Genomic DNA, 23,934 nt, shown 5'->3' on the forward strand with positions numbered 1-23,934 from the left:
TTTTCTCAAGCTAGAAAATGACATTTTTTGCTTTGCAGAATAGAAAAAGAATGTTTTTCTGTTTTTAAATTAGAATAATATTTGGGTTTTAGCACTGTGTATTTCTAAGTTCCACCTGGTACTATCCACAAGAGGGGAAATTCTGTGCAGAGGGCCATGTTTTCCAATCCTGAGCAATGTGGCAAGAACCTGAAAACTGCCTGCCAGAGGGCTGCGCATCTCCATACTCCTTCCCTGAAATCTTGATGCAAACATCAATTAGTTCAAGTTCAGCAATAAAACAACAAGCTCCTGAGTTCTATGGAGTACATCAGTTTTGTCCACCAGGACTCAAAGCCAGAAGTGGGAAAAATCAAAACATAACATAGCATGAAGGGAGAAAGTGATGAGAGAGGAAAACAGCAAGAGGGTAAAAAACAAACAAACAAACAAACAATAAAACACCATGCTACAGAACTGATGTGCTCCAGGGAACTGATGAATATTTGCTATGGTCTCTACTAGTCTTTAAGACACAAAGATAGAGAAAGAAAGCTGTAAAACACAGATGACTGAGCCTTCCTGGTGTTCACAATATGTGCGACAGTACACTGAGCTGTATAATACTCAATGGGAAAGAGGTGTGGGGATGTTCGGCTAGCATGTAATTAGAACACACCATATGAAAAAAAGCAATAAAAAATAAAATTAAGAAAACAAGAGAAAGGGGCCCATGCTGTACAGCCCATGAATCTCATCGGCTTTATCGTGAAAGTTTATTGTTTTTAATCCTAGTACAATCAGCTACCAGTTACATACAGTAAAAAACAGAAACAGCCACAAAGCAATGATGATAGAGATAGTCTGTGACATTGTACAGCGGAGGAAATCTCTTCCGTTGGAATCCTCCAGCAGACCCCCACCTGGCTTCAGCAGGTAAGCTATCACTCCCTCCCTCCCCGAAATCGTTAAAAAGAAAAATTAATGTCTTGCTTGGGCACAGCAAGACTCTAATACCTCTTGGGGACACTGGAGAACTTTAAAAAACTAAAGTGGTAGAAACAAAACAAAAACTGAAACGTGGAAGGCAAGGTGACACAACGACGCTCCATGAGGCCGTGGCTTCCGATCACCTCAAAGCGAACCACCTGGAAAGAAAAGAAAAGCTGTTATGCCAGGAAACAGCAGGCGGCAAAGTTCAGTAGACTTTAATCTCATCATTCTACTCCTTAAATCTACAGACTCCAAGCTCTTCTCAAGTCGTGTGTTAAGTGAGCCAAGTTGTAGAAAATTGCTCCCTCTTCTAATACACTGCGTTGTCAATGTTGGCAACTAGCACCAGGAAATAACACAAGAAGAGAAGCGTTTTTAGCAAAGCATGCTGTCTCCTTTATGTCAAACCCTTCAGAGCAACCACACGGTAGGCTACTCATATGAGTGTGCAATCTTACCTTAGAGGAACATTGACTCCATTCAAAAACTAAGTCTCATATATATTTGGTTCGATTGAGGGCTTTTTCAGCCAGGTGACCACTTTCATCTGTGATCTTCTCCCAATCAGTCTGTCCGACCACAAAACCTATGGCCCTTTTCCTATCTGCATCCTTCTTTTCTTCCAGGTCTGCCCATCTCACCTAAAAAGAACACAGCATTAGGCTGGGCTTTAGGAAAAATAAATAAGCAAAGGGCCTCTTCTCTCTCTGGATAGTCTCAGGAGTAGGTAATGAATTTGAAACGAAGAATTTAAAAACATTGGAAATTAACGGAGGAAACGTGGAGAAAGCCACATATCTTAAGCTACAGAAAGGAAACTCTCTAGTCAGTCACCACGTCCTAACCTTTCTGGCTCCTGACAGTTCAGCTCTCAGCTCTCAGAGGGCCCCTCCATCTCCTGTGTGGCTCCTTTCTGGTTCACTGACCTCATTTTTCCCTCTGCTTATACTTACGTGCTCATCCCTCCAACCCATTCTGCCAGAATGGTCCCCAAACACACAGTCATGACTGTCATCTGCTTTAAATCCACCCCCTGCCTGAAGAATAAAATCCAAGCAATAGATCCCTCTGGATCTGGCCCTGTCTACTCTCCTGTGGCATTTCTGGGCAGTGCCTACAGCTTTATATATAAGCAGTACAAAATTATTTCTGGCTCTCAGAGCACACTGGGCCACTTCCCATCTCTGTAACCTTGCATATTCTAGTCTCCCTTCCTAAAATGTCTTTGCCCTAACCCTGTCCACGGGGCATGAGTCTAGTCATTAACCCTTGGTTTGTCTCTCTTGTTTTTGCCAATCACCATTGTTTCCTTAGAGCTACTTCTGGATTTTGAAAATGTTTACCTTTGAACTTTCACACTATATTGCAGTGATCTATTTATAGACTGCATTCCCTAATAGACTATAAATACCCTACGTCAACTGAGTTTTATTTATCTCTACATAGTAAATATTTCTTGAAATTTAATCTTAGAAGAAAGGGAGATAGTATTATTATTTTCATCCATGAAATAAAGGATGAGGAGATGGACTCAACTGACATCATTTATGGAAAAATTATAAATACAAATGCACAGATCAGGGATATTTCCCATTGGTGGGTATTCTGATATTTAAAAATGTAAGCAGACACATTTTAAATTTTACTAATATATCAAATATAGATTCTTATATTAACAATTAAAAGAATAAAAAGATATATTCTGCAAACTAGTTTCTGAGAAGCTATGAAACTGTGGACATAACATCCAAGTCTGCAGAGATTGTATTTTAAGTATAGCTTGTGATTTATGATCTGTGACAAGGAAAGAAAACCAGAGCATGCATACTTCATGTTCTTCACACTGGACCTGGAAATGCATCAGTGCTCTTAGAGGTACATGGACCTTCCCTATTACCATTTATAGGACTGGTAATGAAACCAAACAGCAACCACTTGGCCAAAGAGAAGATACATAGTAATAGCAGTGGGTAAAAACTGGTAACACCCAACTTTTTTTTTTTTTTGGAGCCAAGAAAGCCTTTATTGGGATCTGCGATTCCCGGGTAAGGTCCCATGACCCCGAGAGTGGGGAGTCAGGGAAGTCGCGCCTGATAGGCAATGGGCGGGGAGTTTTATTGGTGAGGGGGTTCTTTTTAAAGTATATTTTTAGTGTGTAAAAAACCCAAATTTCCTTCATGGATTTTAGTTAAAAAAAAAAAAAAAAAAGAACTAATTAATGTGAGCGTTGCATAAAGAGATCTCTGGGCTTTCTACTATGTATTTATGCTGATTATATTTATATATATATTTTAAATATTTATTTATTTTTGAGGGGTAGAGACACAGAGCGCAAGCAGGGGAGGGGGCATAGAAAGAGGGAGACACAGAATCTGAAGCAGACTCCAGACTCTGAGTTGTCAGCACAAAGCACAATGTGGGGCTCGAACTCACAAACAGTGAGATCATGACCTGAGTTGAAGTCTGACAAATGAATGAGCCATCCAGATGCCTCTGCTGATTATATTTGTTTTGATGGATTCATACGCTGTCTCAGTTGCCCTTGGGATCAAGGGGATACAGTTAGCAAAAGATGATTATGGTTAAGGAGGAGGAAAGATGGACAGACTAGTCACTGAACAAAGAAATGGTACCCAGTCCGTAGTACATCCCTGGCACAAAGTTAAACACACTGGTCAACCTCACCCTGAATAAACTAAGGGCTAATTTTTAAGTCTGCAGCTTAAATTCTAAGTCTTTAAAACTCAGATAAAATAAGAACACAGGATTAGGGGGGAAAAAGTATGTAATTATTTCTTAAATAAGCAATATGTTTTGGCAAAAATGTCCATAATTTTAAGTGGAAATGAAATATTTTATTCATATCTCTAATACACACTGGTGCTCTATTACCTATTTACAGGTTGGACTGGAGGTTCGCTCCTTAAGAGGTCTCACCCACAGACTTGACACACATACAACACTGTAGAATGAATGAATGATTACCAAAGCACTATATATATATGATGCAGAAAAATGACTTTCAATTAGAAATCGTTTCTTAAATGTCAGCATCTCTCCTAATCTTCCTGGAGGTAGTTTTAATGAGATTTATAATCTTTTTTTGCCATTTATCTTAACCATTAAAAAATGTAATAACAGAAAATTCTTGACTAACACTCAAAGGTTTGAGGTACATATATTTTATCCACTGTCACTAAAAATATTTGTAAAATGTAGGAGTCCAGCAAATAAGGGATCTGTTCACCTTCCACAGTCATTAAAGAAACACAAAGTCCACTTGAGCTACCATTTCATGCCCAACTAAGCAAGCGAAATTTTTTTAAAAGGCTTATATTTAAAAAACCTAGCCATTTGGTAAAATTCTAGTATGACCAACTCTGCAGAACTACTTTTTTGTTACAGTGGATGTTAATCCTAGGAACTTGCCTGCTATTTGTAAAAACCTAAATTAAAGGAATCAAGAGACCCCGACAAAGGAATGAACTATGAATTCTGCATTTGTTGCTACCCAAAGGATCTCTTTGTAGTCGGTGTTGATTCTGGTGAGTGGTTTGAGAGTTAAAAACTATTTGAAATGAGGATGTGAGGCAGGGGATAAGAAGACGGCAGCAAAGTAGGAGGACCTTAGGTTCACCGTGGCTCACGAACAGAACTATATAACTAGCAAATCATCCTAAATATCCTAGAAATTGATCTGAGGACTTGCAGAACTAACTCCAACAACTAAAGGTAGAGAGGAGGCCACATGGGAGAAGGTAGAAAGTGCAGAGACAAGGGTTTAGAAGAGAAATGGATGGTGGCCGCTGTGGCGGGCAAGGCGCGATAGTCGGGGAGAAGAGACACACTAACACGCAGGGGAGCACGGAGGGAGAACGAATCCCCACAGAGGGCAAGAGGGGCCATATTTCATGACTTATGGCAACCAGCGTGGAGCTTCTAAGGTCAGCAGGCTTGGCCAGAAGAGAGCCCGGAGGGCACTGCCCTCCTCTTGAAGAGAAGGCAGGCAAACATACAGCATGGAAATAGCGATCTGAAGAGCACCTGTGGCATGTAGTGGGGAGGCTATTTGCTCATCTCAGAGTATGTCCCAGAAAGACAGAGTTCACTGAGAGACCCCTCCGGGAACCAAAGAACTGGCCTGCAACATTTTCCTCCCCTGCCCCTCAGCATAAGCACAGGACTACTTGTTGGAACCAGTGCAAAGTGCCAACACTAGCTACCTAACTTGCTTAAACCAAGCCCCCCACCCCCGTGCTCTGGGGGAACTGCCTCTCCCACTCATACTGCCTCAGTCATGTGGCAGGCCCTCTCCCCCAGAAGACTAGCCCAAAGCCTTGCTCACACTGTATCTCCTGAGGTAGGAGCTTTGTGGAGCCTCGGTTCTGGCAGTGATGGCAAGAGGTCTAATTTCACAAACAGACCAGAGCACATGTAGTTAAAATGCACCATATTCAGGCCAGGGACCAAACAATGCCCCCAACAGGCAAAGAAAGCCTCTGCAGATGACTGGCCTGAAGGATAAATGGCCAGGACAAAAGAGCAGAGCATATACAGGATACACTGCCAGAAGCACCAGGCCCTAGGGAACAGAAGATCCTATAAAGCAGGGTTCTATAGGACCTCTTCTTCATAAGGCCATTACCTTCAAACACAGGAGATATAGTTGACATTCCTAACACACAGAAACAAGCCAGAGACTTAGACAAAATGAGAAGACAGAGAAAATTATCCCAAATGAAAGAACAGGACAAGGCCTTAGCCAGAAATCTAAGTGAAACATATATTAGTCATATGCCTGATAGAGAATTTAAAGTAATGATAATAAGGATACTTACTGGACTTGAGAAATGAGTGAAAGACATGAGTGAGACTCTTAATACAAAGATAAGGAATAACATAGCAAAGATATGCAATAAATGAAATGAGACACATGGTTAATAGGATACACAGCAGGCGGGAAGAGACCAAAGAATGAATCAGCAACCTGGGAGACAGAGTAACAGAAAGCAATCAAGCTGAACACGAGAGAAAAATAACCATGTAAAACGAGAACAGCTTTAGGGAACTCAGTGACTTTATCAAATGTATGAACATTCATATTATGGGAGTTCTAGAAGAAGGGGAAGAAAAGGGAGTAGAAAATTTATCTGAAGAAATAATAGCTGAAAATTTTCCTTTTTTTTTTTTTAATGTTTATTTCTGAGAGAGAAATAGAGCATGAGCAGGGGAGGGGAAGAGAGAGGAAGACACAGAATTCAAAGCAGGCTCCAGCCTCTGTCAGCACAGAGTCCAATGTGGGGCTCGAACTCATGAACTGTGAGATCATGACCTGGGCTGAAGTCGGATACTTAACTGACTGAGCCACCCAGGTGCCCCTGAAAAATTTCCTAATCTGGGAAAGAAAATATATCCAGATCCAGGAAGCACATCAAAATCAACAAAAGCAGATCCACACCATGACATATTGTAATTAAACTGGCAAAATGTAGTGATAAAGTTTTTTTTTTTTAATGTCTTTTATTTATTTTTGAGGGACAGAGAGAGACAGCGCGAGCAGGGGAGGGTCAGAGAGAGCAGGAGACACAGAATCTGAAGCAGGCTCCAGGCTCTGAGCTAGCTGTCAGCACAGAGCCCGACGCGGGGCTCGAACCCACAACCCCGAGATCATGACCTGAGCCGAAGCCGGCCGCTCAACTGACTGAGCCACCCAGGCGCCCCTGTAGTGATAAAGGTTTAAAAGGAGCAAGACAAAAGAAGGTAGTAACTTACAAGGGAAAACTTATAAGGCTAGCAGGAAATTTTTCAACAGAAACTTTCTAAACCAGAAGGGAACGGCATCACATATTCAAAGTGCTGAATGGGAAAAATCTGCAGCTGAGAATACTTTATCCAGCAAGGCTATCATTCCAATTAGAAGGAGAGACAGTTTCCCAGACAGACAAAAACTAAGGGAGGTCATGATCACTAAGCCAGGCCTATAAGAAATGTTAAGGGGAACTCTGTGTGGAAAGAAGAAACCAAAAGTTACAGTACAAAGGTAGGAAACACAAAAGCAGTAACAATGAATATTTTTATAAAATATCAGTCAAGAAACTCAACAACTAAAAGGATGTAAAATGTAACAACATATACCTAAAATGTGGGGAGGAGAGGAGAAAAGAATGGGTTCACACTTAATCATCAACTTAATACAGACTGCTATATTCAGAAGAGGTGATATATAAACCTAATGGAAACCATATATCAAAACCACTAATAAATATGCAAAGAATAGAGACAAAGAGATCCAAACATATCACTAAAGAAAATCAGCAAACCATGGAAGAGCGAAAGATAAGAAAGGATGAAAGAGTATCTTCTGACACAACCACAAAACAAATAATAAAATGACAAACATGTATTTATCAATAATTACTTTGGGGGTGCCTGGGTGGTTCAATCGGTTAAGTGTCCGACTCAGGTCATGATCTCACAGTAGTGAGATCAAGTCCCATGTTGGGCTCCACACCGGGCATGGAGACTGCTTAAGATTCTCTTTCCTGGGGCGCCTGGGTGGCTCAGTCGGTTAAGCCTCCGGCTTCGGCTCAGGTCAGATCTCACGTTCGTGGGTTCGAGCCCCACGTCAGGCTCTGTGCTGACAGCTAGCTCAGAGCCTGGAGTCTGCTTCCGGTTCTGTGTCTCCTTCTCTCTCTGCCCCTCCCCCTCTCATGCTCTGTCTCTGTATCAAAAATAAATAAAATATTAAAAAAAAAAAAAGATTCTTTTCCTTCTCCTACTGCCCCTCCCTCATTCACACATGCACACATTTTCTCTCTCTCTCTCTCTCTCTCTCTCAAAAAAAAAAATCACTTTGAATTTAAACGGACTAAATGCTCCAATCAAAAGATATATGATGACAAAATGGAAGAAAAAACGAGACCCATCTATATGCTACCTATGAGAACTCATTGTAGACACCTTCAGATTGATGATGAGGGGATGTAGAAACATCTATCATGCAAATGGACATCCAAAGAAAGCCCAAGTAGGGGTGCCTGGGTGGCTGAGTCAGTTAACCATCTGACTTGGGCTCAAGTCATGATCTCACAGTTAGTGAGTTTGAGCCCTACACTGGGCTTTGTGCTGAGAGCTCAGAGCCTGGAGCGGGCTTCAGATTCTATGTCTCCCTCTCTCTCTGTTCCCCCCGTCCCTGCCCCCTACCATGCCAATCACACTCTATCTCTCTCAAAAATAAATAAGCATTAAAAAGAAAGGAAAAAAAAGAAAGCATAAGTAGCAACACTTACATCAGAGAAAATAGACTTTTACAAAAAGGCTGTAACAAGAGAAAAAGAAGAATGCCATACAATAATGAGAGGACAATCCAATGAGAAGATATAATAATTATAAACATCTATGCACTCATCAAGGGAAAACCTAAATTCATAAAACAGTTAATAACAACCATAAAGGAGCTCACTGATAATAATACAATAATAGTAAGGGACTTTAATACCCCCCTTGCATCAATGGACAGATTAAACAGAAAATCAACAAGGAGACAATGGCTTTGAATGACACACTGGAACAGGTGGACTAACAGATATATTTAGAACATTCCACCCTAAAAACAGCAGAACACACATTCTTTTCAAGTGCATGTGGAACATTCTCCAGAAGAGATCACATATTAGCCCATCAAATAAGCCTCAGCAAATCTAAGAAGATCAAAGTCATATAATCATCTTTTCTAACCACAACACTATGAAACTAAAAGTGAACCACAAGAAAAAATCTGGAAAGAGCACAAATACATGGAAGTCAAAGAACACACTACTAAACAGCAAATGGGTCAAACAGGACAAAAAAGAAGAAATAAAAAATGTACACAGAAACAAACAAATGAAAATGAAAACACAATGGTCCAAAACTCTGGGATACAGGAAAAGTGGTTCTAAGAGGGAAGTCGATAGCAATATAGGCCTACCTCAAGAAGCAAGAAAAATCTCAAATAAACAGCCCAATCTTACACCTAAAGGAGCTAGAAACAACAACAACAAACAAAACCTAAAATCAGGGGAAGAAATGTAATGATAAAGATTTGAGCAGAAATAAATGATATAAAACTATAAAAACCACAATAGAACTGATCAATGAAAGCAGGACCTGGTTCTCTGAAAAAAAAAATCAATAAAATTGATAAACTTCTAGCCAGACTTGTCAAAAAAAAAAAAAAAGGAGAGAGAGAGAGGGGAGGGAGGGAGGGAGGACTCAAATAAATAAAATCACAAATGAGAGCAAAAATCACAACCAACACCACAGAAATACAATTATAAGTATTATGAAAAACTGTATGGCAACAAACTGGACAACCTAGAAGAAGTGGATAAATTCTTAGAAACATAAATTCCCAAAACCGAAACAGAGAATTTGAACAGACTGATAACCAGCAAAGAAATTGAATCAGTAATCAAAAAACTTTCCACGAAAAAAGGTCCAGGACCAGATGGTTTCACAGGCAAATTCATTTAATGAAGAGTTACTACCTATTCTTCTCAAACTATTCCAAAAAATAGACAAGGAAGGAAAACTTCCGAATTCATTCTACGAGGCCAGCATTATCCTGACAGCAAAACCAGATAAGGACCCCACTACAAAAGAGAACTACAGGCCAATATCCCTGATGAACACAGATGCAAAAATTCTCAACAAAATACTAGCAAACCAAATCCAACAATATATTAAATCATTCACCAAGATCAAGTAAGACCTATTCCTGGGTTACCAGGGTGGTTCAATATTCACAAATCAATCAACGTAACATCAATAAGTGAAAGGATAAGAGCCATATGATCATTTCAATTGATGCAGAAAAAGCATTTGACAAAGCACAAGATCAATTTCTGATAAAAATCCTCAACAAAGTAGCTTTAGAGGGAACATACCTCAACATAGTAAAGTTACATATGAAGAACACACAGCTAACATCATCCTTAAAGAGGAAAAACAGAGCTTTTGCTCTAAAGTCAGGAACACTCTAACCACTTTTTTCAATGTAGTACTGGAAGTCCTAGCCACAGCAATCAGACAACAAAAAGAAATAAAGGGGATCCAAATCAGTAAGGAAGCAGTAAAACTTTCACTATTTGCAGATGGCATGATACTGCCCAAAGTCAGAAAGACTCCACCAGGGGTGCCTGGGTGGCTCAGTCAGTTGAGTATCTGACTTTGGCTCAGGCCATGATTCACAGTTTGTGGGTTTGAGCCCTGTGTTGGGCTCTGTGCTGATAGTGGAGTGTGCTTGGGACTCTCTCTCTCTCCCTCTCTCTCTGCCCTTCCCTGACTCACCCCCGCCTCTTTCTCTCTCAAAATAAATAAAATAAACTTTAAAAAAAGAAAGACCATCCAAAAACTGCTAAACTGACAAATGAATTTAGTAAAGTCTCAGGATCTAAAATCAATGTACAGAAAGCTGTTGCATTTCTCTAGACCACCAATAAAGCTGCAGTGAGAGAAATTAAGAAAACAATTCCATTTACAACCGCACCAAAAATAATAAGATACCTAGGAATAAACCTAACCAAAGCAGTGAAAGACCTGTACTCTGAAAACAATAAAACACTGATGAAAGAAATTGAAGATAACACAAAGAAATGGAAAGACAGTCCATCCTCATGGGTTAGAAGAAAAAATATTGTTAAAATGACTATACTACCCAAAGCAATCTACACATTTAATGCAATCCCTATCAAAATGCCAGGAGTATTTTCACAGAACTAGGACAAACAATTCTAAAATTTGTAAGGAACCACAAAAGACCCCAAATAGTCAAAGCAATCTGGAAAAAGAAAAGCAAAGCTGGAGGCATCACAATTCTGGGCTTCAAGTTATATTACATGGCTGTAGTAATCAAAACAGTATGATAATGGCACAAAAATAGACACAGATCAATGGGACAGGAGAGAAAACTGAGAAGCGAACCCACAATTACATGGTCAACTAATCTTTGACAAAACAGGAAAGAATATGCAACAAGAAAAAGTCTCTTCAACAAATGGTGTTAGTAAAACTGGACAGCAACAAATAAAAGAAACTGGACCACTTTCTTATACTACACACACAAATAAATTCAAAAGACCTAAATGTGAGACCTGAAACCATAAAAACCCTAGAAGAGAAGACATGTGTAACTGCTTTGACATAGGCCATGGCACCATCTTTCTCGATATATCTCCTCAGGCAAGGGAAACAAAAGCAAAAATAAACTATTGGGACTACATCAAAATAAAAAGCTTCTGCACAGCAAAGGAAACAATTAACCCAACTAAATGACAATCTATGGAATTGGAGAAAATTTGTGAATGACATATCCAATAAAGGGTTAATATCCAAAATATGTAAAGAACTTATGAAATTTGATGGCCAAAAAAATCAAATATTCCAATTAAAACATGGGCAGAAGATGTGAACAGACATTTTTCAAAAGATATACAGACGGTCAGCAGACATATGAAAAGATGCTCATCATCACTTACCATCAGGGAAATGCAAATCAAAACTACAATGAGATACCACCTCATACCTGTCAAAATGGCTAAAATCAGTAATACAAGAAACAACAGGTGTTGGCAAGAGTGTGGAGAAAAAGGAACATCTGTACACTGTTGGTGGGAATGCAAGCTGGTGCAGCCACTGTGGAAAATGGCATGGAGGTTCCTCATAAAGTTAAAAATAGAACTACCTTATGATCTAGCAATCACACTACTGGTATTTACCCGAAGAACACAAGAACACTACTTCAAAGGGACACATGAACCCCATGTTTACAGCGGCATTGTTTACAATAGCCAAATCATGGGAGCAGCCCAAGTGTCCATCGATTGGTGACTGGATAAAGATATGGTGTATATACACACCAACACACAAAGTGGAATATAATAAAAAGAATGCAACCTTGCATTTGCGAAGACATGGAGCTAAAGAGTATAATGCTAAGCGGACTACATCAGTCAGAGAAAGGCAAATGCCGTATGATTTCACTCATATGGGGAATTTAAGAAATAAATGATCAAAGGGGAAAAAAGAGAGAGAGACAAATCAAGAAACAGACTCTTAAGTATAGAGAGAAACTGATGGTTACCAGAAGGCAGGGGATGGGGGGCTAGGTTAAAGGCTATAGGGATTAAGGGGTGCACTTGTCATCATGAGCACCAGATACTGTATGGAAGTGGTGAATCACTATATTGTATACCTGAAACTAACATTATACTGTATGTGAACTAACTGGAATTTAAATTAAAACTTAAAAAGAAAAAAGAACTAGAATGTGCACAGCTTAAGTCACTTTGTCAACCCAGCTTATGAAGTAAATTACGTGGGATCACATACTCCACAGAGTAACAGTGAGTTGACTAAAAATAAATTAGGGGAAAATATTTCTCATTTGAGATTATTCATTGTTACTGAACTATAACAAATTATTATTCTCAAGGAAGAGCTATTTCTTTTCTTTTTTGAGAGAATGCACATGAGAGCAGGGGAAGGCTAGATGCAGAGAGAGAGAGAATCTTAAGCCGGTTCCACACTTGGCACAGAGCCTGATGACACAGGGCTTGATCCCATGACCCTGGGATCATGACCTGAGCCAAAATCAAGAGCCAGACGCTCAACCAACCGAGCCACCCAGGTGCCCCGATAACACAACCTCATCTTAATTAAGGAAATGCAAACTGAAATGCCATTTTTGTTTTACCTATCAGATTGTCAAAAGTTTAAAAGTTTGATAACAGCACCTTTGGTGCAAGGGTGGAAAAACAGGCATTTACTTACAGTGGGTGTATAAACAGGTATAACCTTTTCAGAAAACAACCTCACATTATTTGTTAAAATGATAAATCACACACTATAAGACTGCAGCTTTAGTGCTAAAATTCTACCCTAGGGATATACTTTCAAAACAATGCCAAGACATATGCACCATGACTTTCACCATAGTGTTTATATTAACAGTAAAATGGAAACAGCCTAAGTATCTACCAATAAAGGGCTGGATAAATAACTCAACAACTGAACAATGGCATATTAAGCAGCTATTTAAAAAGAATGGTAGGTCTGTATACAGTTATATATAAAAATCAAGACACATTAGCTTGAAAAGGCTTATCTGGATTATACAAAATATGATCCTTTTTGCTTTGTTGTTTTGTTTAAAAAGGATATACATAAATGTCTATGTGGAAAGTCTATACAATGTCCTGGTTTCATTTCTCTGCTTCTTTTCACAGCAAAACTTCATCAAGAAGTTGTCTACACTTGCTGTTCTATATTTCATTACCTACTCCTTCTTCAGTCCGCTCCAAACTGGCTTGTGCCCTTCAACTCTCTTAGAAAGCTTGACTGATTGTTGATCAATCATCAGTGACCTCCATGTTGCAAAATCCAACAGCCATTTCTCTGATCCCAATTTACTTGTCTTTTCTGTATCATGTAACGACTGACTACTCTTCACTTCTTGAAACACTGACCTCTACCTGAACTTCTAAAATTTGGAGTCCTGAGTTCTTTTATCATTTCTAACTGCACTGGTCCCTCACGGAACTTCTCATCTTTTACTCTCAAGCTGGACTTCTCGTTTTCTCACTCAGTAAACAGCACCACACACGTGGAAGCTCGAGGCCAGAACCCCGAAGATTCACCTTTGGTTTCATCTACTCTTGGACTCTCTCTGTCTAATCCATTAAAAAATTCCACATATCATCTTCAACACTTTACTCTGCACTTGGCTCTTCTGCCCCAGGACAAAACAAGTGGACACTTCAAGCTCCTTTAAGGTTGACAGTGTGCTAGCCATGTGAGATTCTGTTCTCCATTTTTTAAGGTCCCTACACATTTTAATCTGGTAATTGTGAGGTCTGACTCTTTTTTTTAATTTGTAGTATGATATAATATAAACTAAATCACTCTAAAAATGGCATTCATATTCTTATCTGCCTATACCTTTCCAAAACCAGATGCCTAAAGGGGCCCTTCCCCTATTGGCAATTACTGACAAAGTCTCTTACCCTCTTCTTCCCAGGCTCAGATGCACGAGTGTCATAATCATCAGGGAGCTGAAGATAATCCTCCATTCTGCTGGCAATTGCCTCCCAGTCACGTTTCCTTTTAGTACCAGTTCTCAAGCCATCCAACTTGTCTGAGGGACAAACACAGAGCCGCAGCATTAAGGGAGAGTGTGAATTTGCACACAACACACAACAAAAGGAAAAGAAGTCTGGAGCACTGACAGAGGGCACATCCACATTTTTTAGAGCAGCATCACTTGCAGGTCCAACTATCTTCTTGGCGGAGATAATACCAAGTTCTGTGCAATTCCCATTGTTTATCTGATGTTCACACTGGCAGGCATTACGTTATGAGGTTGGTTTAAGTAACAAATATGGGCAGAGCAAGAAAAGTCACTGGTCTCCTTGCCTCTCCGCCCCCGCCCCTCCAAAGCACACTTCAGCTCTCATGTCCTGAAGGAAAAGGCAAAGACGGGTTTTTCTAAAAACTCTTTCTTCCACTTTTCTCCCCCTGTGACACAATATTAACACCACCCATTTGATCTGCAATCATGTGTGATACTGTGTCATATGAAAAGCAAGTAGCACCAACAACTTAATGAGGCAAGCTAATGTTTAAAGAAGCTTTTAGATGAAGAGTTCCTTGGGATTTTGACCACTGTACGAGGATTTGCCAGGAGTTAATGTTTGTGTGAGCTGACTGTACAGATCACCATTTTCTTTGGTTACATTACGAAGTACTGTTGACCATTCTGAGGCTAAGAACTAGTCAGCCAAAGTGACTAGATCTAAATTTTCTTTCTGAATCCTCAATCTGAGAGGGCTAGGCTCCCCAAAGGCCCCAAACTGGAACCACTTAAATAAACAGAGATTGTGGATTCAGAAATTAGGAGACTGGAGTTTAGGTGTTTGCAAGAACACGCGATGAAAATATGTAGTCTTTTTTTATTGGTTATTAACACTGATTTAAAATTCTATATGTGGAATATTAGGAGTTATATATATTTTTAACTACATTGAAGCCCTGAATTTTTAAATCATCTACAGTTACGAACACACACTATTATTAAGCAAGTCAATAAAAGAAAGCCTAAAAATGTCAGAAATACACAATAACCACACCTCATTAAATTCCAGAAAGGGTGCAGAGTGTATATAATAGAAGTCTTTTAGGCACCAAGTTGGAGAGAACTTGATATGAAAAGAGAAGCACGATGGAAGCCGTGGCAGGAGGGAGTGAGTTTATGCTTCAAATGTAAAAGATTCACACACAACTAACTGTACCACACCACACAGGCTTCAAAAACCAGTAAGATTTCACATACTTGGCAAAGCTTTTATTTCCTAAAACCCTCCCCCATAAAAGCAATATTATTGAAAAATCCGCAAGGCAAACTACAACACTTTACAAAACTCAATAAATTTTTATCATATCACTTTGGAAAATTTTTTAACATGGATGAGTTCAACAGAAACAGTTTCCTAATCGTCTCTGTAAATCACATGCTGTACCAGATGGCTCTATTTTCATGTATATGACAGGCCATAATATACAAATGCTTAAAGTGACCCCGATTGCACAGGGACATAGATTATGGCATTATAAACCCAATGAAGCCCCACAGACAATAAAACTGTTCTAAATCAACAGTCTACACGGTATTACCAGAAGAGTAGGAAGCTCCAACATACGTATTATATGAACCTCAGAGGATTTCCAAACTTTGATCAACTTTGACATTAACATACTTCAAAGGAATAATTTCATATCTGAATCCCCAGAAGAGGGCATGGCCAGGCAGCGATGCAGAAGGGCAGTGTGAAAACCGTAAGAACTGTTCCTCACACACTGGGTATGTGACAGGAGTTACAGACCAGGAGTCCCATATTTGTAACATGGAAGATCAGAAGAACATGAACTTCTAGTCTGAACACCCTTGTGTATACTGTTTAATTTGAAATTTCATTGTGCACAGCATATTTAAAGCTTCCTTCTCGGGGCTGAAGAAAGGTTCATACCTCTTCCACATGGCATCCTGGAAACCCAAACACACAGATGTCTGGCATAAGGTGAGGGGAGAGGATTCTGGGGTGCTAATTACAGCAGACGGCTGGTATCCCATACACTCACACTAAGCATTTTCAGAGGTTTTAATTTCAAAAGATGAAGTTTTACGATGAAGATGAAGGTTTAAATATCCAACATGGCAGGTCACAGAATTTCCCCACATCTTCAGAACAGTATATATTATTATAGCACAACAGAAAATTTTTGTAGACATATTATGCATTTTCTAAACATAAATGGTGTTTCTGAACATCTGTTCATGGTAAACATACAAGGGTTATGTGCCTATATGAATAATAACTGCATTCCAACTGTGAAGGGATGGTATTGCCTGACATGTAGAAGGCCAAAACACAGTAACTCATAAGCAGAGACAAATGACAGATGAGAAAAGTAAAAGTACTTGGTACGGAGAAACCTAAAATAGGATACGTCTCACACCTTCTTTCGGTTTCTCACAGTTTGAGAAACCAAAATCGCATCATCGGAATTTAAGTAGCTTCAGTGCTGAACCCCAGCACCCAACGTGGCATGTAACACCCACCCTTGCATTAGGGTGCCTGTGTCCGGCTGAGAAGGAGCCCGTCAGGTGCAACTGAGGTGGGCCCCAGGCCTTCTTTAACAACTCCACAAACCGATGCCAGATGTATTTCAGGCCAGTTCTGAATCTTTCTAAAATTACACCACTTCAAATTTCATACTCAAACATTGGCTGAACTGCATACTGTACCTTAATCAACATAGATCAAGAATCTGCAATGAGATTTAACCAGCTGCATGAAAGGTAAACGAGTACTTTCTCACTGGCAGACTCATTTGGAAATCAAAACTCCTCAGTTACAGATTTAGGACTTCTGGCTCAGTGTGTTACACTGATGAGGCTTAGTATGTTTCCATCCAGCGTAATCATGTTATCCAAAGTAATTTAAGAAAGTTGGTAAAGTACTAGAAATATAAATTGTACCCTGTGACCAAATCTATTGAATTTGTTATGATAGGGAAGGGCACTATAAATAGGCTAATTCTTGGACAAAGAGCCTCATGTTTTAGAGAAGAATCTTTCTCATTTGGCTCCATGTACCAATCTCAAAGAAGCAAGCACTTTCAAGAATGCTCACACTCAATTTGCCTTTCTCCACAGGTAGTTGGCTCTGAAAATAACACCGTGGTGCAAGATGCCAGTCATTATACAAAACATCACTGTCACTCTTACTAAAATAAGCAGCAGCAGCAGCAAACATGTTAGGATTTATTTTCTAGATTCATTACTACACCTTCAGTGCCTTTATCTGAATAAATAAGTAAAAATGATTTAACAAATCCATTTCTGGAATTAATTGCCTAACACTCTTTCTTTAACCTGGAGTGAATTTGTATAAAAAATATTTTCTGAGAAGCAAATAGTAGACAGACCAGAATTTTTTCCAGAAATCAGTACCAAGTTTAATACCATATTTTCTTGAATAGTCATCACAGCTAAATTCCATTTTCCTTTCTCTTTAGAAATTAGCAAGAAAAACAGAAAATGGACTGGCTCAAGTTTAAAAAAGCATTATCCTAGATCATGTATTTGTAATGCCTTCGAACATTACATTCTTGGGTAAAATATTTATCACTTTTATAATTCTCTTGTCTTTATTATGATCTCTTTTCCCCCAAAGATAATTGCTATTTAGAGAACAAGAAGACGGAAATGATCTTACAGTCTTACAAGTTATTCTCAAAGTACAGAACTTCAAACAGACTTAATCTAATATCAAAATAAGCAGACCTAAGCATTATTACTTAAAAAGTAATTTGTGATTGTTATTTTCCTACATATTTAATTGCACTTAAACATTTATAAATGTTTTGAAAGTTTAGAGGAAGAGGTAATTGACTAAGATTTCCCAAGGAGGGGAGACTAGCATAAGAATATATCAGTAACCACATGTAACTTTCACATATCATACACTAGAAAAAAATTCTAGACTGTATAACAAAGCACCTCTCCCAGTAATAATATAGTAACAATGAAGTTTACAGAACTATTTTTTACATAGAACCTAGTGAACCTCAATTGCTATCAAGATCATGTGAGCAAAATAAAAGGCAAAACTTATGCAATTGTGTATAAAATGCACTCCTCTTCCATCAGAAACACAATGTGTCCCAAACAGTGAAGCACCTAAGTAACTCAGATTTCTTCTAGGAACTTAAGGTATTTAGAAGGCTACTTCAGTTTTGGAGTAACAGTATGATACCAGGGAAAAAAAAGCACAGACTGACAGTCATACTATATACATTTAGTAAGGTCAATCTTCTAGAAAGTCCTCGTCTCATTTTCTTAGATTATTTATTAATACATCTTGATCAATGTGTTAAATGATTCTCTTTAAGTGAGGTGGAAAAAGAAAGGAAAAAACAAAATGTTTTGCCATTATGATCACAAAATACTGGAGGAAAATCCATTGGATATGTATGATGTTCTGTTTGATGGGATACTTCATATTAAGCAACTCCAAGTTTTTATTCAGACAATAATTTTAACCAGTTTACCTTGTAATCTGGCACTAAAAACAACTTGAAGAAAACTGGAATCTTATAAAGCAGGCTCCTTAAAAACCTAAATTACATATCTACCTCCCCGTACCCAGAAACTCTAATTTATTATACAAGGAAAATAACTGCCTTTAAATTAATGTTTAAACTTCAATATTTATTATTCCTACTACTATTATTACCCAAGGTATTCATAATCAGGCTTGACTTTAGACTGCAGTTAAATATTCTTTTAAAAAAGCAGAAATCTCATCAGTACCAACATTTCTGATTGATATAACAGAACGGATTTTAGAAGTGACAGCATTTCGTTGGTAAATTTATCATACTTCCACTTACTCTAAAACCCTGAAGTGGTATTGAAGGCAAATCCTCTAAAATACTCTTCTTTCACTCTGCCACAAGATATTACTAGTTAAACAAGACGTGGCTAGCACAATAGACTGAGGATGTAAGGTAGGCCAAGAACCTTGGCTTAAAGCAGAAATTTGGGAGAAGTTTTTTCTTCTTACAGCAGAAAGATCTATGACCATTACCATCAGGTATCACATATAAAAACAGGAAAAAGGAAATACCCACCTAGCTTGGCCTCAGATGTGTCCATCTCCCATTTGCTTTTCGGAATGTAACCCTAAATCGCACACAGAGAGAAGCTCGAAGGGTTAGAAAGAGACACATACATGCATATCACTGTTGAACTGGAAAAGCATTAAAACTGGGAACGGATTCAGTTTCCACTCACTAGTTATATATATATATCCTTAGGGAAAACACAGTCTCATTACCACTGAAGAAACTGAATTACCAAATTCACCAAACTTCCCTGCCCAGATTTCAGAGCAGTCACTTCAGAATAGTATCATGAAGGCGCTTTGAGGCAGCTACGGTTCAGGACACACGGCTGTAGTCTGAACAACAGCTGAACAGTACATATGGTGAGGACGTACGGTCATTTCTGTGCTAGTATTAATATCATTCAGAGTAGCAGAAGACTTGTAACAACTAGCTAGCTTATTTTCTAAATACAACTGCAATTCTCAAGTGATAGCAGCCATGAGGTACAGAGTGTTCTTCAAGACAGCTACTTTATATTTCAGTGTAACTTTAAAGTACTCAAAAGAAAGAAGAAAACAATGGTATCACTGGACACAACTATGAAGTTCCAACTTCATTTAAAAATGACTCAACCCATTTACCAGTTAGATCTTACAAAGGCTGGTTTCACTGAATCAGTGTGAGAGCATTTGTCCTGCATCAGTTGGAACCCACACTATTACTTTCAACGTCTTTTAAAATGACATTTTCCTATTATACAGAAAGCCAGACATCTCCACAGGCAATTTACATCTTCTTTAATAAAATAACTGGGTGGTTTATTTCAAACAAAGTCCCATAAGATGTTCAAATTTGCCAATGTCCCTATTTAATTATGTAGTAATCCTTTTCGTTTATTCACTAGCACGTGTATGGTGATGATTCCTCTTTTCCTTCATTTGGACCCTGTCCTCGATTAGACCCTAACATACAGAACTTTAATATTAGGTCTTACTATATAGAACAGACTCATCAAAGGTGTCAGCATCTTCTTTTGACAATGAATATATGTTTCTGCTACTGGGAATATTCAAGGTCATGGAACAGACTGACACAACGGTAAGGTGGAATGTGTGCTGAACGTTTCATGACAATAACTGCGGTGTGAGAGTACTGGAGCGTCAGAGTTCTTCCCGGAAACCTATAGGTTTTGTCCATTTCTAGTGGTTAAGCCAGACTAAGAATTCACTTTCAACTTGTTAGGTAGTAATTCAGGTTGTAAGTCATATACCATCTTTCCCAAATACATTTCTAGAACAAACCAAGACAAAGCTATGCTGAAGAGTTGTGCTAAAAGTACTGATGGATTCTGTACAAGCGATAGCTCAAAAATCATCTGAAAATTTTAGCATCACTAGAATAGATTTATAAATTCTGAATCATATCTACTAGGTTCGCTGAAGTACTAAGGAAGGAAAAATATCATACCAATGATCCCCAAAATGGATTCTCTTCACCAAGAAGAGTTTGGATTTTACCCAGTTGCACGGATCAGCACAGAGCAGAGAATGCCAAGTTTATTGAGAATTCCATGAAAATGGTCTGAATGACGTGAGACTTGCTCTTAACCCTTTGTTTTTAAAATCGTCCAAGAATCTTTTACTGTTGGAATCGAACCCAAGAGTAGAAGATCTGGATTCTGGATTTTTGAATGGGTTAAGAGAAGTTTTATAACATAAAGATAAGCAAAATGAGTATATTAATTTCCTTCTGCTGGAACCACCCTATTCTTCCTTAAAATTGTATTATCCTCTCACTGCTTGAAACGTTAGGCCATTTGGAAGTAAAATAGTCCAGCAGGGTAGAGTTTTAAGGCTTCTTTGCCATGTTTCTGGTGTAAAAATAGAGTATTACAGCATGTTTTACTTTTCAAAATAATTAGTACATTCAATAAAAAGTTCCAAGCTTTGACCTATACCTACACAAATCAAATGTTATAAACCATATACTGAACTGAAATCTCCACAAAAGGAAGACGGAGCTTAAGAAAACTAACATTATAGAATTCTCACATGATCACTTTCTAGTACACACGCTGCAAGGAGCTAACAGGTGTTTAGCCATATTCCAGAACAGCGTGGACCTTTAAATGAACTTCCTGACTAAATTTTAGATCATATATATCAAAAAACAACCTAATTAAGAAAAATATTTTGTTTAAAGAAAAAAAAAAAACATACTGAGACTCAAATGCCATTATCTTTAAAGCTTATTTTTTAATCCGCATATGAAATCTAGGAATGTAGAGGTTGACACCATCTCTATGTACATACAGTTTCTTTTTAGAGTCCTCTATATCACACATGGGTTTGATGGGACCACTTCTTAGAAAGTCTGTATTCTCTAGGGGTAAGAATCAGGGTTCTTGCTTTGTACATTTTCAGAAGAATATGAGAAGCAGCTTTAGTAAGGGCTGAAGTATTAAATAAATCAAATAATGTTTTGAATTAAAAAAGCAACACTATTTCAAGGCATTGCTAATCTCTCTGTGTCTCATTAGCAAACACTGAAAAGTAACATAACTCTACAGGTCGCGTAGTTTTCAATGACAGGGTAAGGCAAACATCTCTACAGAAGTGTGATCAAAAACATTTACAGTAGGTACACGGGAACTTTGAACTCACACTACGAAGCCTCTAATCAGCCTAAGCAAAGTGCATTGCCTACACAAATTATTTTCTCCATCACTTAATAGGATAAAATGCAGAAGAACAAATCCAGCAGTCAGTGGCAACCCTCTGCCTCCTCATTCTAGAAGATCTTCTGCCTCAGTTGACAGAAACTCAATTTTGAAATCTTGTAGCAAAGACGAGACAATTATGCATATGTTGGGTAGGTTGTACCACATATCTGCTGGAATATGAGAATGCCCTTTCATATGTAACTGATTTTCTTGAAAAGTATACTCCCCTAAAGCCACCCACACATAGATGAGTGACTGCAAGGGTAAGTTTCTTAGCATTATTAAAATTTTTACATAACAGCACAGGAGAGGGTTCTTTTGGTTAGGGGAAAAATTAAAAGTATTCAAAAATCTCCTTAAAGATCATTACGGAAACTTTGACCATTCAGATGCATATCAACAGCAGTAATCTGATCACAGATCTGAGATTAAACCCTTAAGGACTTTAATAGAGACACTTTGTTCAAAGTGGTTGGTCTGTCTCCTACCAGTTCGCTTTCCTCTTCCTCTGCATCTTTCTTTTCTTCTTTCTGTTCTTCAATATTTGCATCAAAATCTTCCATCTCTACCTATACCATCCCAAGAAAAAACAATGAGTTAACATTTAGAAAAATGTTGAGTTCCTTATTGAGATCTGAACCAAGCACAGTTGCCCAGAGCAAGACAGCACAGACTCACTGTTACATCTGAAGGAAGTTTAAATCCTAAACTATGAAACGGAACTTATAAAAGAGAGAATGATATTCCTGCCTTTCATTTTCCTGGGCTATCCATCTTTATAATTCCCTATGAATTTGAGAATAATAATCTACTCTAAATTGATGGTTACTGCTTTGAATGCCTATGGGTTACTAGGATTCCTTTTTAAACTTTTATCAGGTATTTTATAATCAAGTAAAACATGTGTATGATTCAAATTTCAAAATGTAAGAAAGGACGTAGTGAAAAGTATGATGATAGTAGCTTAGCCCAGAATGGAAGCAATGCAAACAGAGAGGAGATGGACTAGAAAACTGTTTATAAGGTAAACCTGACAGAGCTTGGAGCCTGGCTACATGGTGGAGGGATAAGGCTGAAAGCTGCTGTAACAGAATAAAGAGCAAAGGGTAACACAGGTACTAAGAGTCAGGGTTTCAGCTACCAAGTGATTGGTAGATCTAATTACTAAGATAGAGAATACCAGAAGAGGAATAGGTTTGTATGATTTATATACTGGATAGGCTGCATTTGAGATGCACTGAAGTAATATATGTTTTTTGGTAGAGAATTTGGAAAATAATGGTAGAATTATAAAAGTCACCCATAACCCCTCTACTAAGATATAATTAGTGTTAAGATACTGATAAAACTCATTCCAGTCTTGATGATTTAGTATCAAGGGCACATATGTGGCAATCCAAGCTACCAGAAAGATTATCTGTATCAAATGCACAGAATGATAAGAGCTTCTGACAGACAGAGCCCTAAAGAACGCCAACATTTAAGGGCTGAGTAGCAAGAAAAGCCAGCAAAGGAGACTGAAAGGGATGGCCAGAGACTCAGAAGGAAAACTGGGAGAAGGTGGACTCACAGTAGCCAAAAGAAAAATGCTGTCAAGAAGGTGGACATGGGTCAAATAAGTCATATGTGGCTGCAAAAGTAAGAAAGAGAAGTGAGAATTATCTACTGTCATGGATATCTTTGGTGAGAAAGTCTCTGGAGAATGGCTAAGGCAGAAACCAGAGGAAACGGGTTGAGGAATGACTTTGGGAGACAAAAACACATAAAAACACGATGATAACATTAAATGTAGAAAACTCTCACTCACAGTTGTCAAATCAAAGTATACAACTGATTTAAAAAAATATCTCTCTGCTTCCATGATAAAGATTCACTTCCAGTGAATTAGTAACTGAGTTAGTCAAAAATTATCAATAAGTGAAAAATCTGTTGAGGAACAGGATATTAACAAAGTATCTCCCTATAGATTATTACAAAGGGACAAAGGTAGAAAAACTTTGATGGATACCACCTCAACCAAGTGATCAACATTT

At 38.3% G+C, this 23,934-nt stretch overlaps 1 protein-coding gene across 4 annotated transcripts in view; it reads right to left on the reverse strand.

Moving 5' to 3' along the window:
- Positions 1 to 713: 713 nt before the first annotated feature.
- YLPM1 (YLP motif containing 1) overlaps positions 714 to 23,934 on the reverse strand; it is a 73,685-nt gene continuing 50,464 nt past the window's right edge. For 3 of the 4 annotated variants that reach the window (XM_029950458.1, XM_029950456.1, XM_029950460.1), the window contains 5 exons: positions 22,390 to 22,470; positions 19,204 to 19,255; positions 14,016 to 14,146; positions 1,431 to 1,613; positions 714 to 1,127 (listed from right to left, as the gene is read on the reverse strand). In XM_029950458.1, coding sequence (XP_029806318.1) covers positions 1,467 to 1,613; positions 14,016 to 14,146; positions 19,204 to 19,255; positions 22,390 to 22,470 — 411 coding nt within the window. In that variant the 3' untranslated portion in view covers positions 714 to 1,127; positions 1,431 to 1,466. Of the gene's footprint in view, positions 1,128 to 1,430; positions 1,614 to 14,015; positions 14,147 to 19,203; positions 19,256 to 22,389; positions 22,471 to 23,934 lie in introns of those variants that run through there. The other variant, XM_029950459.1, reaches the window with a different exon arrangement.

This window comes from Suricata suricatta, chromosome 9 (genome assembly GCF_006229205.1).
Source record: "Suricata suricatta isolate VVHF042 chromosome 9, meerkat_22Aug2017_6uvM2_HiC, whole genome shotgun sequence".
NCBI lineage: Eukaryota > Metazoa > Chordata > Mammalia > Carnivora > Herpestidae > Suricata > Suricata suricatta.